This window comes from Rhipicephalus sanguineus, chromosome 7 (genome assembly GCF_013339695.2).
Source record: "Rhipicephalus sanguineus isolate Rsan-2018 chromosome 7, BIME_Rsan_1.4, whole genome shotgun sequence".
Taxonomy (NCBI): Eukaryota; Metazoa; Arthropoda; class Arachnida; order Ixodida; family Ixodidae; genus Rhipicephalus; species Rhipicephalus sanguineus.
In genome coordinates, this window is record NC_051182.1 from 154,445,710 (window position 1) to 154,463,658 (window position 17,949).

Consider the following 17,949-nt stretch of genomic DNA (forward strand, 5'->3'; position numbering starts at 1 on the left):
GATCTAAGGTGGGTGGGGTTCATCGTCAAGGGTTCCACTGGCTATAGCAGCACGCCGAGCATGCTCTAACCCTTTCAGGTGCGACTTATGAAGAAGTGCCTGTAAACTGGACAAACTTAGACATGATGTCAAGGCTCTAGATATTTTACAGCAAAAAAACAAAACAAAACAAAAAACTAATGTCATAATACCTTACTTCGACTGTTTTCAACAATTATTCTTAGCGAGATTATTAACGCAAAATATACTTAATCTGGAAGTAGTGGAATCGTCCGAGGGGCTCGTTTTCTGTATTATACAAAACTAATAAAACCGACCGACAATTAAGGCAAGGAAAACATAGGCGACATCATTTGTGGTTTCTTAACTGTATTGTAACGATGCTTACTTAAATTGAATCAGATTAAAGTTGACAAAAAATGACCCCTTTCATCGGTGGGATCCGCATCCACAACATTCGAATTACGCGTCCTATGCTCTACCATTTGAGCTACAACAGATGGGGCTCCGCCGTCCACTTTTTTGTAGGGCATGTATGTGTGCTTATTGCCTGGGAGTGTTAGCCAGCGCTACCCATAGCCCAGGCGGTGAGAGTGGAACACTCTTTTTTTTACCAGAGCGCGTCAGGGGGCACGTGATCTTCGCACGAGGTGGCAGCTGACCAATAAACCTTGGCATGCTCCCTAAGGCATAAAGTCTGATTGGACGAAGCCTTTGCTATGAAAGTACGAATGTAGGGGAACTGTCCGAGGGGCTCGTTTTCGGTATTATACAAACTAATGAAACTGACAGACAACTAAGCCAAAGAAAAGATAGGGAACAGTATTTGTGGTTTCTTCACTATATTGAATGATTCTCAGTTAAATTGGAAGAAATTAAAATGTACGAAAAATAACCCTTTCCGTCGGTGGGATCCGCACCCACAACCTTCTAATTAAGCGTCTGATGCTCTACCTTTTCCTCTACCTTCGCTCTACCTCCTTGCCTTAATTGTCTGTCGGTTTGTTGTCTGACGGTCAGCCTGTTTCATTCCCGGATACACCGATCTGTGCAGGGCACCAATGAATGCGGCGGTGCCCTGCAATATGAGATCCCAGGATTTTAGTAGCAGTACGTGGAAGCGCACCGTGCATGTCAAGTCGGCATGCCGCCTGTGAGTCCGTCAAGATGCTAGAATACGTAGCTCATTTGTCCCCATCTATTATGCCCAGGACAGTTTCAGTGACCTCCGCTGTAGCCGCGGAAGACGTGCGTATCGTCGCTAGCACTACCAGTTTTCTGCTATTTGTAGCTGCTGTCATGTACGCGTGGGAGCCACTCGGAGTGGAGCACCGCGGGGCAGGCGTTTGTGTAGTAGACGTCGAGGTTGGTGCCATGTATGTGAAGCTTGCGTATACGAGCTTAGCGTCGCGCACTTTGAAATCCAGCATGCATATGAAGTGCTATAGGAGCCACGCGGATGTGCGCGTGTATTGGCGGAAGGAGTAACTGCGTGCTGTGTCCCGTGCACAGCGGAGTGAGGGAAAAACCAAGCTTGGTCAGTATGAATAACCTGTGGAAGGAGTGAATGGTGCAGTAAAACACTGCGACAATAATTTCCTCAAGCACTCATTACAACACGAGGACAGGCGTGGTGAGTTGTTGAGGAAATTCTGCCCAGCTGAAGAATAAAACAGAATGAGACAGCAGATAAATGTCATGCCTTTCCGTATTTTGGGAAATGGCACGCTGTTGTTTGATCATTTTCAACTGGGTGTCTCTTTGTCTGCAACACACACTTCTTCCACAGCTCATGCATTCCAGCGAGAAGGACCATGAATGATAAATCATTACAATTAGCTGGCATGGTATATCACATGGTATAGGAATTAACTTCCACACTTACGCAATACGAATCTAACTTAACCATATGAGTGCGTCATACCCGCGCAGAAAAACAAATTAAACAGAGGACACCTTTAAAGCAGAGCTGTTATGGTCGAGGTTTGTCATGTGCCTTAGATAGAAAGTTATCATCATCATGAACCGGCACGCGCTTTCGTCGCCCTCTTTCTGCATCGCCTTCCTCTACTTCCTCTTCTGCATCGCTCCCAGAACACGTGCGTCGATTCGTCCAGCGTGGGATTCAATAACTCTGATTAGGGAAGAACGAGTGCAGAGAGAGAGAAAAAAAAAGAGATAAATAAATTCTTGGCGAGATCCGAATCCGAGTACCCACAATCCGAATGCGAGCGTCGTAACTACTGGGTTATCCAGGCACGCTAGCAGAGCTCAACATAGCCTTGTATTGTATATTAGAGCAAGGGGGTGGGAAAGAGATATAAAGGTAAAGAGGAGGGAAAGGAGGAGAGGGGAACGAGCACAGAATCTACAGATAGAGAGGGAGAGAGATAAATAAAGACAGAGAAACGAAGAGAAAAGGGAGAAAGAGAAAATGAAAGGAAAGAAAGACCTCAAAATATAGGAAGACAGAGCAGCAAATAGACATATACGAAATAGATAGGGACATACAGACCAAAAAGAAGATTAAAAAAGTGCACAAGGAGACCCATGTACAGTATAGTATAGCAAGTGGTTGGAACGAGAAAGTGAAAGGGTAAAAGCCTAGCCAAGCCAGGACCAGCTAGGTACCCGTGAGCACAGAGTTTCCCAAAATTAACTAGAGGGGACTCTGGCACTGCGATCGTTCAGCAACCATGGGAATGATGGGTAGTACACAAATTTGCCTAGTCTTCGTGCTTGCGGCTTCAAACGTACTTGTGGCTTTGCTTATTGCTGTATTTTAGCGTTCGTTTCGGATAAAAGAATCGACCGTTGTGAACTTCGTGACCAGGTTTGATTTGGTGAGCCTAAGAAAATTAAAGTGGTGAAGTGGAACTGCTGACCTTTGCTGAACTTCGTTTTGCGACAAAGCGGATGCAGGCGACGCGCAGCCGAACGGAGCCGAAAGAACGAAGTTTAGACAAATTTGAGTACTACCCATCATTCCCATGCTAGCTCAAGCGCCATGCGTTACAGCTCCCATAGACACTTGCGCCAGAGTTCCCTCTAGTAAGTATTGTAGGAAATTCTATGCCCGTAAGCTCTGCTGTCACCCTGCCTTCAGCGACCTAGTGCAAGCTGTGCTATTTTTTATTTATGAAGGCTTCGTTCAGTTTTTTGGTAATAGAATAAAATCCCCCTCTCGGTCAAAGTGTAAAGCCGACATGGAGGATTGTACACATTCAGAAAATTTAAGCTTCGCGAAAATTAAATCCCGAACTCGCAATTCGGTGGTCATAAGATGCATATTCTGTGGGGCCGTCCCACGCGTTAACGAACGTTAGAAAAAAATGCACGCAGAATCTCTTTGTGAGTTATGTAAGCGATGCGTAAGCGCAGTTTTGTTGTAGGTTAAGGCTTCGACTCGACGCCTTCAATCTTGTTTTTAGCAGTGCTGAGTTACTCTGGTTAAATACAGAAAGGCAGGAGTCAGGGGAAGTTGCAGGCTTGCAACGAAAAATTGGTAACCAGGGTTTTTGTGCTGGAGCCGACGTTTCGACAAGCGGACTTGTCTTCTTCAAGGCTGCAACTTGTGTTCTTGAAGGCTCAAAACAAGGTTGCAAAAGCAGTTGCAGTCTTTAAGAAAAGTCCGCTTGTCGAAACGTCGGCTCGAGCACAAAAACCCTGCTTACCAGTTTTTCATCTTTACTCAACTTGTGGTGTGACCTTGTTGAGGGCGTTGTCATGGCTGTCTCTTCATGTGCAAGGCGGCACGCAGCACTTGGAAAGGGTCACAGAACGACGAAATAAAAGGCAGGAGGGAGCAGCGGACATAATGAGGCGTGACTGTTTTCATTTTTTCGTGTATAGCAAATGATGGCGGGAGTAGTAGTAACTTGTTGTGCCTTTCAGCAAATATAGAGTAACAACGGAAAAGGATAGAATGCTTATACTGCTGGCCGCACTACAACTGTATAGCTCGAGCGGCTTAAACACAATAACGGATTCAAGGTTAGCTTCCATCGTATACTGGGAACATGCACTGGCGTCCATTTATTTTGAATTGTGGAAGCAATAAATCATCTAATGTACATGGAGTCTTATCCCTTGTCGTCCACCTAGCAGATGCGCGTGTCAGTTTTCTATTATTCTAAAGTGCACGATTTCTCAGTCGTTTTTATTTTCTGCTTTTTAGGTATATAGCCTATTGTTTCATTCCTAAATTAAGTAAAAGTTGTTGCTCTTGTGGTTACAGTTGCCAGGGTGCTTGCTACTGTTCACCATGGTTGCTTTTGGTCTCTAAACCAAATTTAGCATATATTAGGCGTGAACATCTATGTACATATTGATCAGTGATTGTAATATTTATTAATTGCTGGGGTTTTGCGGGACATAATAACGATATGATCATAAGGCATGCTGTAGTGGTGAGCTCAGAAAATTTCGATCACCTGGGGTTCTTTAACGTCCATCGAAATCTAAGTACACCGGCTTCCAGCAATTCACCGTCATCCAAATGTAGCCGGCACGGCAGAGATCGACTCCGTGTTCTTCGGGTCAGCAGCCGAGCTCCCTAACCACTGAACCACCACGCTGAAAAGTAGTGCATCTCTCCAAGTAAATAAGACCAGCACACAATGAATACTTCTGGACAGCAACCCGCACGAAGTGTATGTCTGAGCTGCATAGTTTATGGCACAGCTGCTAACAACAGTGATTACAAGGGCTGGCGGTTATCGCAGTAGCGCGTTTGCTAAAGGTATATGCTTAGCCATAGAGTTCCCTTGAATATGTACTATGGGGAAATCTGGTTCGGCGGTCGGTGAGCCACCGTGGGAATGACGCGTAGTACATGGATTTGTCAAGTGTTCCTACTTGCGGCTTAGAACGTGCTTGTAGCTTCGAACCTGCTTGTGGCTAATTAAGCCTAGTTGAACATGGTGAAACCTATTTAGCTAAAAATAATTGGGCTAATGAAGTCAAATCCTAACTAGTTGTAATTAAGTCGAGCAGAGATTCTGGCGTGCCGAGACGTTAGAGCTCAGCAAGTTGTGCCGAGCTAAGCGCAGTTAAGACTAATTAAGACTGTTCTTAATTAATATTAATTAGACGGATTATTTATTTAAGGCTAGATTGACTTGGGATGGAAGCTAATCGATACGAGGCATAGAATACGCTAATTAGGCAATTGAATCAATGAGATAATTGAGCTATTTGGATATAATTAGGCCTAGGTTAAATTGGAACGCAAACTAAGCGGGATGAAGTGTCGCTTAGATTTAAGCGTAGTAATTCAGCTAATTAGCCTACTTAAGCTAAATAACCTAATTAAGTTACTTGGTGCTGTGATTGCCAAGCGATACCCAATCAAACCCGATGGATACGTAGCCAATGTTCATGATTTACAATGTGATCACGTGAACACTTCGTGAATCGGCGTGTGACTGCACATGTGCCTCGTGAAGCCAGGAGCAGCCGAGCGCCGACCCACTGTGGCCCAGCCTTGCGTGACTCAGCGCAAGCTGCACAATTTTTTTTAATGTGCTGGACCACCAGAAAGAACTAAGCAACTGCTGGCGCATTTGGTTTATTTCAACACAGAATTGCCACAGTCACAAGTCTGAGATTAAAACTTTCAGATGAATACATTCATCGTTGAGCCAGTTATTTTAATTGCATGTCACGTAAAAACGAAAAGAGCGAAAAGGTGTAGGTGGGCGAGAATGATTGCCCGACGTTGACACATCGCTTCAGCAAGTTCATCATTAGTCTGGACTTCTTGCGAGTCTTAGCACTGCACATTGCAACATATGAACATTTTTATACAAGGTAGAATATCTTTTTATTGATGTTGACTACTACAACTGCGAAGCATTGAAACTGCACAGCTTGAGCTAAAAAAGTGCGTAGTGCAATATCTGACTACTTACGAAGAACCTAATGAGCACAGACTCGTAGAGGCATACACATTCGCTTGTTTACACGCTGGAAAACAATCACAAAGTTCAACCGATCACAAATCTAGGCGTACTATACGTAAAAAATGATTCGCATATTTCGCCTCCGCAAATGGCTGCTAATTCTAGACGTCAGAGGAAAAGGCAACATTAAAACTGTCACAACATTATTCTAAATTTTTAAGTTATCATGTCCTTTTTGAACGCGTGGATGCAAACGATTTCTTTGCAAGTGGAATTATTACGATACGTTTTACTTGTGCCTTAATAATTATCAGTTTTAAGACTCAACAAGCCGAATGGAGCCGAAAGATCGAAGCTCAGGCAAATCCATGCACTTCCCATCATTGCCATGCTAGCTCAAGCGCTATGCGTTGCAGCTCCCATAGGAACTAGCGCCAGATTTCTGTCTAGTGTATTATTAAGAAACTATATGGGCATAACCTGTCGGCTTTGGCCCGCGGCTGCATCACATATGGCGTCGCCCTCACAGATGAAAAATCAGTTATGTTTTTTTCGCAGAATACGTGTCAGGAATACATCCAACTAGCAGACACGAGACCTTCTGATGAAAAAGCTCTAAACCGACCGCTTAACGTACCGCTGATTCTGCTCTAAATCCAGCGCTAATTCTGTGGTTAATGTAGCGCTATTATAGTTCCTATGTAGGCTTTGGTGTAGTTCTAAATTGCGCGCTAAATCCTGCGCTAATCCCCTTCTTGTGTAGATTGTGGTACAGTTCTAAATACTGCGCTAATGCTGCTACACTACCGTGAAACCTGAAAAAGTGCTTAGCACGGGCAACCCTGTGAATTCCTCGGCAATCGCGCACTTGCCACCGCCTCAGCAATCGCGCGTTTGCCGAGGCGGAGGCGCCCTCTCTTGCGCGGCACGGTTCACAGCTGGATGTATCAGAAGCATTTTTGGCAATTTCAGGTAAATTATTGCGACTATTTCTTGGTAAATTTATGTAGTTGATATTATCTGAGACCTTGTTAGCTTGTTTTTCACTGGTTTTGAGCATTGTTAGCCTTGTTTTAGTCCTGTATTGACCACTGCGTGACCATGACAAATGAGAATGGATGGACGACCAGCCGGGCCCCTGAAGTTGCCCTTGAAAAACGTTAAGATTTCATGTTTCTGACGTCGTCATACTGCTACTTTTGTCTTTGAAGGGCCCGCAGGACCAAATGGTGTGCTCTGTGTTGCCTGCAGAGCTTTTCGTATCTATGGCAGCCACTCTTTCATTCTCACAAAAGTGAGCCTTGGGATTCATCTTCAGAAAGAGAATGCTACACTGTTTCTTTCTTAAGTGGGGTAAGTCAGGAGACAGAGACTCATCTTTCCATGTTCGTGGGAATGTGATATGCCCAAATGAATGAAATGAAATAAATTGTACTCGAATAAAAGAAGCTGCTTCGGCGATTTTTGGAAGAGCTTCATTGCAGTGCGTGTCGTCCCTTCGCCTTCTTATTTCCCTGCACTAGAAGAGAAACTTGGAAGAGTTGGTAGTAATGCATAATTGAGAGGCTACCGAGCTTAACAGACTAGGACAGAGGAAAGAAGATGACCCTGAAAAAAGCGCTGACTCACAACCTAAAGTTTGCTTAGTGAACCAACATGTTTTTATGCAACACCTGATCTGATTACAACAATGCAACTGTATATGCGTATGTGAAGCCATCCGGGGGATAAACAAGCCGATTACACGTGGCAGAAACATATGCTTCATAACGAAATTGGACAAGGGCAAAAAACATGGTTGTCGAAAAATATATGCAGCGATAATCTAACGTTACAAACTCTGATTTAAACTACCACTTTTTATATGGGCGACAGGCTTCCTTTCCTATCATGGTCGAAGCCATCCGTAAGCTCCTAGTGCTCGCTCCTTAAGGTTTAACGAGCGATTGTTTTCAACTACTGGTGGTCATCCACACACTCCGCAATTCAACGGAAAGTACAAACCACCTGAACCTTTCAAGGATGACAAGTTTTGTTAAGGTAATATTTCCAGAGCTACTGGTTCGTCCTATCAAAAACTGCCCTCATTACCTGCAAAATAACTACTTGGATTTGAAATAAACAAATATTACATTATAGGTGTAGTATTATCAACATTTACCCACACGTCGACCATCAGTTGTAATTTCTTTGCGCAAAGAAAATACTATGATGCAATACTTTCGAGCGCTGAACACCAATTTGCTAGAATAGTCATTTTGAAGGAAACGAAAGGCCAGTTGAGGGGCGTACAGCGTTATGAAATCCCTAAGAACAACTTGGCGAATGCAGAGAACAAATAGTTATGTATCTGCTATAATGTTTCCAACGGTACTTGAGGATTAGCAGACATTTCAAGGTGAATACTGGGAAAGAATGAAACTTTTTCCGATAGTTTTTTTGAAGGTGCACCGCACGATGTGGCTGCTTTAACCACAAAGCATTGAGACAAGTGTATGCACCAGTAAAAAAAGGAGCCATTTACAACGTTGTCATCGTTGCCATAACAGTAAATTATTCTGGACGAACTTGCTGGAGAAGCTCTGTCATTGCTGTCTGTAGGAAGAAGGCAAGCACGTTCGCCTATATGAGCAAGCTTTGAGACAATGCCCGGTCGTTTTCATTGGCCCAGTATATCTAAAAAAAGAACTTGACTATACAAAATAAGAGAACTTGGTGGATTGCATTCGTGGACTTTGTATAGTACCTACTTTTTGCTTAGCATGTTTTTTTGCGTAGCTTCTCCTTTAGCTCGCGGCTGACAGGCGATCTGCAAGAATTTAGTATTTAAGAAGCATGGATACTCCACGTTTCTTCACAAGACTTGGACAGCTGAAAACCAGGACCATGACTCGTTTCTTTGTTGCCTCCGTTCTCGCCATGTCTGTGGCCTGCGTGGCTTCCTACCAACAGACCATGCTGCTGAGGGGACCGTCAGGAGGCCTTGGCCCGAGTAAGTTTGGTATGCAAGTTATGTAGCGGCAGAATGTGTGATTCAGGAACTGATGTATTTTATGCTCCCGATTTAAGATATCGTACATCTTAACTTGCGACGGAGTTTACCAAATCATAGAAGCAGGTGCTCTGCTGAATTAGATTTGGCGTGTTTCACCTTAACGAAGAACCAAATATATACTTACAACGCACTTTTTATGCATTTTCAAAAATTTCCAGGAATCGCAGATGCTCCTAGAACTAGACATTATAACTTTGTCCCTGTAACGTCGCACGAAAGATATATGCCAAAATAATGTCAGTTCAGTGCATTACATTACATACATGATTGCTTTGAATGCAACTATGTCAAGATATTATACAGACCTGGTTAAATTTAAGAAACAGTTAGTTATAATCACTTTAAAAGTACACGAAATTATGGTTAACCTCAAAATCAATAGGCATCCTACTTTTCTGACAAGCCTTAGGTTGGTCGCCAGCACTCGCACAATGTGTGCGCTGCGCTGAAAAATGTCAGTAATATTTTCGTGCTGCTGTGCGACGACGTATTTACAGCAGTAAGTATTTTACATCATAAGCCCAGAGAATAGTAAACTAAACCACGAAATTTTTTTGGCTTATAGGGGCATGCAGTTAACATAAGTTGTGATGGTCGTGCATCGTGCAGAAAAACAAAACATGCAACTCGGCATAAAAATACCTCGTTTTTGAATTTCCGCCTCTTTTCATAACCTATCTGGCTCTAAAATAAAACACCGCGGCCAAATACCAGGCTTAAGTTGGCATTGGATCCGGAATTCGAAAATAAATGTGGAAATACATTTGAGCAGTTCGCCATGGAATTCCTCTCTTTGTTATGGATATATTTGAACCATTAAATCGCAGTTGTTATCGAACTAGATGATGAATACCGTAACAAATTACCCCTTATATCTGTTCTGCGTGCATTGTATAGCTTTGCGCTTCTCACTTGCTTTGGTTTTCTACCTAAGAGGAAACATTAGATCCATAGCTTTAATATAAGTGCGCACGAATGGTAAGGTTCGTGTTTGCTTGCAACAACGGAACTGAAATTGGTGAAGCTTGTTATATTCAAACTATATACGGATAAATTATTGCTTTTATTTATTAACCTCAGTAAAGCTTAAAAACTGCAAGCAGTAATCTAGTGACTGTAGGAAGCCGAGCTTTAACTTAAAATTTATAATTTGATAAACTGCACTTCAAATAGTTTATTAAATAAATGAAGTGTCAGCTTTGCACCAATTTATGCAAGTGGCGAATAATTACACCAAATGTTTTCGCCTAAAACGGTCGAAGGTAGGATGTGTAAGGTGCTTCTCAAGCCGCTTTTGGTGTACAGCTGCGTATTTGTATATTAGGCGCCTGAATTCTTTCTTAAAAATTCAAAAAAAAATAATTTGGAAACTTTTGAAATATTTTTCAGCTTCTTCCAGGCATTAAATTGTCATGCTGTTTTGAACGCTCGCTCAATTTAACATTTTTGCAAAGTTCTAGAAACGTAATTGAAGTAGGTGAAGGTTTTTACACTTAAAGGTGTCTCAGCGTTTCATGCGTGTGCGAATTCAAATAATAAAGTCTCAGACGGCTGCGAGATAGAACTTCCGCTTATGTAGACTGACCTATAAAAATGTGTTCAATAGAAGTGATCCTAAACATCCGTACTATATTTATTCGCTCCCTAAAAGGGCATAGAAGTAATATATCTTCGAAATACCTATATCCCTCACCTAAAACTATAAACACCTATTACCTATAACTATTATCTTGAATGCTTCGGCCTAGTGTAAATGAAGTTAGGAGGAATAAAATATTCTAATATTTTATCTTACAAAATAGACACAACCATGCTCATTCTCGCATGCATGTGCTGCACATAAAATAACTTCAGTTGTCACACACACAAGAAAACTCAAAAACATATTGCTTCTGGCGCACATTATTGCTAATCAGTGTGGACACTTCCACACATTTAACCCAGGGTTCTGACCGTTATCGTTGTTATTATGTGCATGTTTTCGGTGGAAAAATACTGAAGGTAGCGCGATCGAATTCCGGCCGCGGCGGCTGCATTTATGGAGACAAAATGCTGAAGGCAGACGTGCTTTGATTTAGATGCACGATAAAGAACACCGGGTGGTCGATATTTCCGGAGCCCTCCACTATGGCGTCTTTCGTAATGACATCGTGGTTTTAGGATGTAACAACCTAGCAGTAATTATTATTAAGTAAAAAAAAATGTTCCCACAAAAAAAGTAAGGACGCGAAAACATTGTATATAGAAAATTTGTTCCTTGGCTAACCACGATACCGTTGTGGAAAACGTCAAATATAATTAAAAATAACTGGGCTGAATATCCCGTGAACATATTTGCAGGCAGTGGCGGCGGTAGTTTCGGCAGTCCTGGATCTGGAGGTGGCGCTGGTGGTTTTGGCCTTGGTAGTGGCTACGGCAGTGGCGGCAGTGGATTCGGCTTGGGCAGTAGTTCACTAGGCGCCGCCTACGGTAGTGGCGATTCACTTTCTGGTTTTGGTAGTGGTAGTCCCAGCTCCAGCAGCAGTGGCTACGGCTTGGGTGGTGGCCTCGGAAGTGGCTTCGGAAATGGGGCCGGTAGTAGCCTAGGAGGTGGCCTCAGCGGTGGCCTCGGCGGTGGTCTTGGAGGTGGCCTCGGCGGTGGTCTCGGCAGTGGTCTTGGAGGCGGCCTCGGAGGTGGTCTCGGCAGTAGCTACGGAGGCGGCCCTGGTGGTGGCCTCAGTTTCGGAAGCAGTGGCTCCAGCGGACAAGGGCTTGGCTTTGGTAGACTTGGAGGCCCAAGCAGTTCCGGCGGTTTCGCGGGCGGCCCGGTAATTTTTGGAGGCGAGGGCCAAGTGCAACAGCGAACTCGCCTATGAATGCCAAGAGGACCAAGAAAGAGAGAAACACTGTCAATATGTCGGCTGTAGTTCAATAAAGCAGCTTTGGCCACAGGCTGAGAAAACAACAACGAATGCATGTTTCATGGTGGCTCTTAGAACCTGAACACACTAGTTCTACTTTACCACTGTGCATAATTTGCAAAATAGAAACCAGAGAATGTCTAACTTGTCCTGCGCAGAAAGGTTCCAATGAGGATCTGTCCTATATGGGAGCAATGAAATACGCAAATATAACATACGGAAAGAACCTATTTGGCCCAAGTGTTTTTTCCCATTGGCCCGTCGGCTTCGCTAATATTATGTCACGCATCGTGATTGGCTGAAATATTACCATGCGAAAGCTTTTAACGTAGGACATTTCTGTGAACACGGGTCCTGTTCTACTGCACGCCAGTGCTTCCTTCCTTCATTGCACAGAAATATCAGTAGCTCTTGTCAACTACTCGCACTCGAACTACACGCGTTCGCAGTACAACCTTGCGCACAGAAACGCAAATTATTGCAAGGGCTCCAAATAATTTTCAGAATTCAGGCAAGAAATCACGAGTACAGAAGTGCTCGAAAGTTGCTTCGGGCAAGCATACTGTAGGGGGTTCTATCACGCTAGAAAGAGGTGTGCAGCTGCGTAGGGCACATATTACGTCGCAGTTAGGCAGGCGTTGTGCCCATTCCTTCCTTATTTACCCCGTGTGATCTTGTATTTGTGCACGCATGTTAAACAACAAGAACAACAAGAACAATCGCCATCATAATTAAAATAACAATGACATTTAAGGCGAATGTTCTTGGCGAATAGTCGTGAAAAGCGTGCAAAAGAGATTTCGCCTATTAGCCAGTGCTAGCAACCTAAGCAATCAGCACCCGGGGTGCTATTTTGGACATTGTCAAATTCCGCCAGTTGTCGTATTCCGCCATCGGCCAAATCTGATTGGACCAGAGGGCTGCTACGACCTCCATGATATGCCTAAAATGCCACCATTACGAAATTTGAAAATATAGCGGAATTTGACAGTGTCCAGAATAGCACACCCGATGTTAGCCGACAGTTAGGCAGTACTGCGCAAAGTTACATCAATCTACAGCGGACACTTAGCCAACCAGCGATGGAATTTCCTGATTAAATATGTCACACGTCGTGACACCTGTACATGTATGGCACGCATGGCATGTGTAGCATATTGCCACGCGTGTTTATTGCTTTATTTGGATGTGTTCGGATCTCACCCGCAAAGACTGTTAGCAACGCTCGACGCGGACCCGGCCGCAATGTTTGAGAAGCTTCGTGATTGACTGAGATCTTTCTGTGAAGATTACGCGCTGGACGCGAATGCTGAAGTTTATTTGAGAGCTTACGCGAGGACTTGCGTTAAGTCTCGAATGTTCGGTGCCGCATGCATAAATGCCAACGCACCTCACCGCAGATCAGATTACTGACGGCCGACGCTCTGTTGGCCGCTATCAGTGTTCAGCGCGAATCGCTTCTATCTTGACTTTTCATTTCCCGGGCACAAGTTGGCCTAGTGCGCATTTCCCAGTCTCGCTGCAGCCTTCTTCACGGTGCCAACCACGTGACAACAAATGTCATTTGTTATTTATGCTGCGATGCATATTCATGCGATTTATATCATGGTACCTAATTTGGCTTTGTCTAACGTGTAAAGGTCACACTGCGCATTCTGGCATGCACGTAATCAAGAAATTCATGAAGCGACATGGATGACATCACGATGTGCGAGGATAGATAGATAGATAGATAGATATAGATAGATAGATAGAGATAGATAGATAGATAGATAGATAGATAGATAGATAGATAGATAGATAGATAGATAGCAGGGGCGTAGCCAGAAATTTTTTTCGAGGGGGGTTCAACCATACTTTATGTATGTTCGTGCGTGCGTTTGTATGTGTGCGTGTATATATGCGCAAGCAAAATTGAAAAATTTCGGGGGGGGGGGGGGGGTTGAACCCCCCCAACCCCCCCTTGGCTACGCCCCTGATAGATAGATAGATCATGATGCAACACGCGCTTCTTTTGTTATTTTTATGTAGTCCTTCGCACGCTAGCCGCTGCCTTACACGAGCCGCGCCCTAATGTCTGGGAACCTTGCAGATTATGAGAGAATCTTTTTAAAGGCTGGAACTCTCAAACGCGAATAGCTGAGATTATTCTGAAACTAACGCAGGCACTAGCGATAAGGCTCGAATGTTAGATGCCGCATGTATAAATGCCGACGCGCCTTACTGCAGATCAGATTATCGACGGCCGACGCTCCGTTCGCCGCTATCAGTGCACAGTGTGTATTGCCTGTAGTTTTTTTTTTCCGTTTCCCGGCCACAAGTCCGGTCAAATAAAGAGTTTCATCTGGGATGCACCAACTGCTTCCTTCGTCAACGTCACGACCCCGTGAAGTCTGGTGGACGTGCTGGATCGATCCCAGTACCTCTCGCAAGCCAAGCGAGAGTCGACGTCTCGGCGCTCTAAGCTACGAGGTCATCTAGGATGGCATCACGAACTCTCAGTGGCGCCGCGCACTACCTGAAGTCGTCCATGTCGTGCGCTTTACGCCGTTTTATACGCGTTACCGAACCTTAGGACTCTGGTTTTTCCTTAAATTGCATTGTACTTTATTTGATCATTCACTTTTTTACCCCTTCCATGTTCTCTTACAAGCGTCGGGACGATGCTTTTTCAGAGGGAGGGGGGGGGGAAATGCCACGCGCCAATTTGCCCGTGACAACATGCTTTGAAAAAAGAAAGGTCCCAATTGAAACTCTGGTGGTAACGCCGCGCCTATGTGTTCGAGGTCCTCCTCACAATCATTACATAGGTTTTGGTAGTGTCTGCTAGGGACATGTTCATTGTACTGAAGGAGTATTGACATGAGCCCTCTAGACACGTTTACGCTTTCAAAGGCGCATGCGCTGTCATGACGGGTTAGTAGATCTGGAGCATGACATTCTCTCAGGGCGCGTTCTTCGCTGGTCTTTTAAAAGCGAAGACTAACATCCAAGGCATCATTAAAATTCAAGGGGACACTGAGCTGACAAAGGCGACAGTACTTTGAAGCACATGGCATGCCAGTGTTGCTTCTTTGTTATGGTCCCCGCTCAAGATTGAAAAAAAAGTTGTACGTGATTCTTTCCTTTCTCCCATATTAGTGAGCGCTTTGTAACGCGACATTTACAAAGGTAGAGTTTCTAAGACACGGGTAACTGGTATAAACGGGGCAGTGTTTCCTTTGTTGTCATTCTAAACATCCATGGTTTTCAGCATACCTGTGCTCGCCACTCTATTTTAGTATGAAGGACAGCAGGCTCACTTACATTATACAGAATTGTTCTTCTACGAACCCCAGAAAAACAACGACGTGTCCCACATCAAAGCTGTGGCATTGCCGTAAGTGCTGAGCACAGAAACAACGGCACGTGCCATGGGCGGACAAAACAATTCACTGCATTTTAGTTTTGTCCTATCAATCAATCACAGAGGGCGAGTTTTCCGTCAGCCTTTCTCAATGAAGCCATTTCAAGTTGGCTGGCCCTAAGAGAGCGTAGACTAGTCGCAGAAAATGTACAAAAGCTCTCGGTTTTTTCCGGAACCACATTCTGTGAAAGAACAAAGCATTTTGTGACTCTTAGGGACGATAGCCGGAACAATATGTCCGATGGATTGCAAATGCAGCTTTGGCATCATCCTTCGAAATGACAGGTGACCGGCGCTGAGATATTTTTTGTCTATAAAGGGCGTACTAGCTTTCAAAGACAGTACATTCATTGGACAGTTTGAAGCACCAACCATGACCCGTCTTCTGCTAGTCTCCGTGCTCGCGATATCAGTGGCCTGCGTCGGCGTCCTATCAGCAGAACATACTGTGGAGAAGTGGCTCCAACAGTTACAGCCCTTATGACTACGGTAAGTATAGGTGTGCATGTCTTGTCAAATTTCACTTGTTCAAATGTGGAAACAGTAAGTGGCTGCCTTACTGCTTCGACTTACACATATTTTATATGTGCTGTGGATAGCTGCCCATGCGCGTCCCGTGAATTATTAAAACTTCTTTAGGGCGCAAAAAATGCACACCAAAAGAGAAGACGATGAGAAAGGTCACCTAAAATGTTAAAAATATCGAAGACAGAAAAGATGGAAATGACAGCGTCGGTTTCGGGACAGCCGAGTTACTTTTTGGTGGGGGAGCAATTTAGAGGAATGGCAAAGACAAAGCAAGGGTATAAAGACTGTATTGTATACCAAAATAACGAGACGACCGCGAGAACACCTAGACATAGATAGATAGATAGATAGATAGATAGATAGATAGATAGATAGATAGATAGATAGATAGATAGATAGATAGATAGATAGATAGATAGATAGATAGATAGATAGATAGATAGATAGATAGATAGAAACAGTCAAAGTGCCTTTGGTTCACTAAGAAATGCTTCGAAATGGAAAAAAAAGGCCAACTCAAGGAACGCGTTTGCCTACGGCCCAATAGCTTTGTTAATCAACCTTATCCCCTCTACGCTTGCAGGCAGCGGCGCATACGGCAGCTACTGGGGAAGTGGTTCAGGCAGTTATTATCCCTTCCCTGGTGGCCTTGGAGGACTGAGCGTGTATGGAAACGGAGGCAGCAGCAATAGCTTTGGCTACGGCTCCAACTATCCTTCGAACGTCTACTATGGCCAAGGCAATGGATTCGGTGGTGGCTGGTACGGCCAACAGCAACAGGTGCAGTACTGGTAATGTTAGTACTGTGATGGCGTCGATAAGAAAAGCTCTTGTATAATAAAGACAAACGCCAACTTGCTCGCTGAGACGGATACTGTTGTTTTCTTGTTGTGCCGTTCCAACATGAAGGTCTTCTCATTGACCCTTTCTCACACTGCCACAGTCATTGCTGGTTGGAATGACCGTTTCAGGAAGTAAACTGTTATCGGCCATTGCTATTTCTGAGGATCGAATGTATGATAGAATGGAGTTTCACACGACATGTGACAAGCTTGTTTCACACTTTCAGGCTTGTGGGTTGGTACACCACTTAGCTGATGTATGAAGCTTGATGGTGAGATATAATGAAGATCTTGGTTTGCCGTCAACAACAGGAACCGAGAAAACAATTGAAAAATATTTCAGGGTATAGAAGTGGATGAAAAACTTGAGTCATTTAAATAATTACAATGTAACATGAGAGAAACCTATGCATGCGAGGAGGCGAAACAAATCAAATGCGAGGTCAGTTATTGCATTTCACGTGGAAGGGGTAAAACAATAACAAAAGGTGTAGCAAGGGCAGGCCAGGTAAAAAATGGACTCTAGTCAGCCCGGCCTGTGCCCATCAGAACCTTGCTCTGCGTTGCAAAGGTTGTAAAAAGCGGCGCGCATCCCACCTTGAAAATAATCTGCGGTAGTTTGAAAGATTGAGCAACACGAGATGGTTCTGCGCTTCACATGACTGTGGGAGCCAGCATTCCTCAGAGATCTTCAATAATACGAGTTGCGAAACTCCCCATAGGCTCCATGTATCAAAATCCGGACACACCATTGGCCGAAATTGCGGCAGTGTGCTGATTGTCGCGTCATCTGCTGATGATGGGTTTTGGACCGCAGTTTCGCAACTGGTATGACTGAAAAACTCTGAGCATTCCAGGGTCTGCAAGCCCAGTGTTTCCGCCTGTGTTATCTCAAAGAAGCCAGGCTTTTACAACGCCAGCACTGTGAAAACTAGTGCTCACTGTCATCAATTGTTCTGTGTTCTTTTTTGGAGGTGCATGCAATAATATCCTCGTTGAACTTAATTTGCACGCGTATTCTTCGTGTAATATATATGGCCAATAAAACGGCGACTGTTATATGCATCGATGTCGCTTTAGCGCTTCGCCTTTCGTTGCAGTCGGCTTTCACAAGGAGTTGGCTTCATTGCCTCTGAAACTCTGATGTAAAGTCGCTCCTCGCGAGTGGTATACTCGCGTTGAAGGCCCCGTGTTGCGGAATGATCCCTTGCAGCCAATGTATCCCGATATCGACGAATCCTTATTTAGGGTTCACAAAAAATTGTGGCTAGTTCTCCAACTGACAACGGGCCCACGGCTCTACTGCTGTACACTA

General features: G+C 44.1%; 1 protein-coding gene and 1 long non-coding RNA gene across 4 annotated transcripts; both read left to right on the forward strand.

Moving 5' to 3' along the window:
• Window positions 1-8,723: 8,723 nt before the first annotated feature.
• LOC125759382 (uncharacterized) lies at window positions 8,724-11,905 on the forward strand. 3 transcript variants are annotated; one of them, XM_049418042.1, is made up of 3 exons: window positions 8,724-8,895; window positions 11,299-11,547; window positions 11,584-11,905. In XM_049418042.1, exons 1-3 carry the CDS (start codon window positions 8,739-8,741, stop codon window positions 11,811-11,813), a joined length of 636 nt encoding a protein of 211 aa, XP_049273999.1. In that variant the 5' UTR covers window positions 8,724-8,738; the 3' UTR covers window positions 11,814-11,905. The 3 variants fall into 3 exon arrangements, with proteins under 3 accessions (XP_049273999.1, XP_049274000.1, XP_049273998.1); XM_049418043.1 differs by having other exon boundaries at window positions 11,299-11,535; XM_049418041.1 differs by having other exon boundaries at window positions 11,299-11,905.
• Window positions 11,906-15,390: 3,485 nt separating this feature from the next.
• Window positions 15,391-16,664, forward strand: LOC119400322 (uncharacterized). Its single transcript, XR_005185049.2, has 2 exons — window positions 15,391-15,753; window positions 16,376-16,664. It is a non-coding gene; the product is annotated as an uncharacterized LOC119400322 (long non-coding RNA).
• Window positions 16,665-17,949: the final 1,285 nt, after the last annotated feature.